General features: G+C 52.8%; 1 protein-coding gene across 1 annotated transcript; it reads left to right on the top strand.

The window, feature by feature from the left end:
* Nucleotides 1-753: 753 nt before the first annotated feature.
* DICSQDRAFT_36645 (uncharacterized protein) lies at nucleotides 754-912 on the top strand (the record flags this gene model as incomplete). The annotated part of the gene is made up of 1 exon (XM_007371782.1): nucleotides 754-912. A coding segment is annotated over one exon (159 nt), but the record flags the coding sequence as incomplete, so codon positions are not given.
* Nucleotides 913-2,814: the final 1,902 nt, after the last annotated feature.

The following is a 2,814-nucleotide window of genomic DNA, read 5'->3' on the forward strand; positions in this document are numbered from 1 at the left end:
GGCGGCCGCCTCGTCTGAGGTCCGCTCCATCCCTGATGCATTCGAAGTAGTCGACATATCGAATGCCTGCAATTCGTCTGACAACAAGCGGGTGATCAAGCCGTTGCGTCAGCTAAGAGAACAAAGAGAGAAAAAAATAACTCAAAAAAATGTGAGGTATCCGGCGCTCTACGAGCTCGCGTTGTCGATTGGGTGTCGATAGTCAAGCGAGAGAGAGAGTGAGAGCGGAGATACACACGAGAGCGTCGAGACGCGAGATGAGTAGTAGTGTCTCGAATTCTCGAACAGCTGGGGCTTTCCCCGAGTAGGTACAGGGTTATTTATACTAGTGTAGGATAATATTAAGTAAGCTGAAAAGAGAGAGAGAAAATGAGATGGTGAATGAATAAGCGAGTCTGGGCTACGATAGGAGTAAGGCGGTTGTCGGACGGCGTCCGAGAACCGAATAAGGAAGCGAGAGTTCCGTTTTTGGGGTAGTAAGCGCTGGCCCTCTTACACACTCCCTCACGCCCTCGCCCGATGGTAGCCGTATCATATCACGTTCAAGGGGGTCCATCGTTGTCTGGGATGCGAACGTTGTTACAGGCAAGTGGTAGATTCTTCTTTCTGAACCCTAAGCTGAACATAGAGATGTTGTTTCCAGATCCCTCGAAAGCTCAATATCCCTCCTTCATCAATTTCAAAGCTATGACAACACGCTCGGCCGAAGATCGGTCCGAGATTTCCACTACTCCGACATTCAAAACGCAGGACGGGTGGATAATAGATATGGATGATAACCTGGTGATATGGGTGCCAGATGAGTATCGCGATGCTCTGTTATGGCGAGGGATGCTCTTCTTCATTGGGCGTGAGGCACTCACCATCGACTTCGCAAACACTTACCACGGGACGGAGTGGGCGAAATGTTATCAGCCTCAGACTACCGCATGACTCTAGCTATCTCAGCTTCTCCTCAGGGCATGTATCCTTGCTCCTCCACTTTCCTCCTGAGTCTCGACCTAGTATTAGTGCCTCGCATCTTCGGCAGGTGATAGTAGCCCCTGGAGCGATGCATACTTATGTAACCCGTGGTACGGTGTGACTGATTGTATATAGTCGAATCGTTGGAGAACCCTGTATGACATCACTACTTCGTGTGTTGAAGCCAAGTGGAAGAGCGTGGCAGTCTTCGGCGCGCATTCAGAGCAATGGCAGATTCACCATATGCAAGTCAATTGATACTGCATCCTTTCGCACCCCTATGCTGCCAATAATCAAGATATGATCTGCAACGAGTTCTGGCGGGCAAGCGAGTATGTCGAATCCTCTCTAGGAACACGAACGATGTAGCGGGACTATAATCGTAGTCCAACCGGATACACGTTTCACCGGCAGCCAGTCACAACGGCAACAGCCCCACGGCAAGCGCGGCCGACCATGATGACTACATGCCTATTGCAGTAAGCTTGTCCTCTTAGTGCTCGACGGTCTCAAGAAAAGGCCCCATATGCCTTCTCCAACTGCCTGTTAGTCTCATTGTTCATGCTTTTGACTACTGCTGCGAACGCGCGGCGACCCCTCTGCTTGATTAGCATTGATTCTTTGTACATCGCAGCATCCGGTTGGTCGTGGAGCCGGCTCTTAATGTAGGCGACCGTTTGGTTCCGCAGCCACTGAGGATTGCTCGAGTGCCGGCCGACCTAGGGACGACTGCGTCGCAAAGGTCAGCAGAAGTGCGTGAGTACAGGAGGAAGCGAACAATGGTTGATGTACTTCTACGAGGTTTCGAATGCGCGGCGAGGTACTTATTCTAGCCCGGTGCGTCTGGAGTGGCGGTAAGGGTGTTTCGTTGTTGTCCGCTCAGACCCCGCTGCGGCTCCCTTTCCTGGAGGCTGGCAAGCGTGAGTCAGCTCACGATTCTCGAGGGAAGAAGTAGAGGAGATAAACCTAGGCGTCGTTATCGTGCATGGTGCCCGTGTAGCGGTGCGAAGTGTGGTGGCAGCGCTGCGGGGGACAGGATGCAGGCTGAGCGCTGAAGGCTAGGCAATTGCATAAGAATGCTCTGAGGTCGAGTGCTGACGTGGAGGAAGGAATAAAGATGGTCACGGTCCACGAATATGGGGGAAGGGTGCGGGCTGCACCAGCGAGAGGTCTTCGACCGGCGAGTCTGGCGTGTTTAACATGCACCGCGTCACGCCTCACACCACCCATCGCCTATAGTGCGAACACCACCAGCATCGAGTCTTGGGTGGCTCCCTCTGCAGCAGCTGCGAAAGGCGGAAGGGAGCTGGGAGGGCGAGCGAGCTTGAGCTTGAGTTCTTAGGATAAGACGGACCATCTAAGAGCGTCGAAGGATGATGTTGGATAGGACGCCATCGTTTGGCGTGCACCGTGTATGGAAGGAGACGGAAAGGCAGACGGCGGTACACAGCTTGGAGATCTTTTCGAGTGTCGATCGTAGCTGGTCAAGCAAGCTGCATTTGCCGCCCTCTGAGACCAGGATCTGGAGCTACTCGCGCTGTTGGCCCTTGGACAAGGCCGGCCAACTGTGCGAAGACTTCAAAAGGCCGCCGGATCGGGAAAAATACGCACCGGCAGAAGGAGTCAGTTGACATAGTTCCAGAACGTACACCTGACTTCCTGTTGAACTTGGACTTATCCGGTCCGGACTACACGAGGCTATGCGTCTCCTAGCGCTTAGCTGTAGTCGCTTATGTAGTATGTTACCATATTTGGGACTCTCTGCTCGTGTACTATAGCTATGCTTCCGGACTCTTCTGGTACTGTCTAGGACAATCCGTACTACTCCAGAACGGTCTAGACAGGTCTATG

Source organism: Dichomitus squalens (genome assembly GCF_000275845.1).
Source record: "Dichomitus squalens LYAD-421 SS1 unplaced genomic scaffold DICSQscaffold_279, whole genome shotgun sequence".
Classification (NCBI taxonomy): domain Eukaryota; kingdom Fungi; phylum Basidiomycota; class Agaricomycetes; order Polyporales; family Polyporaceae; genus Dichomitus; species Dichomitus squalens.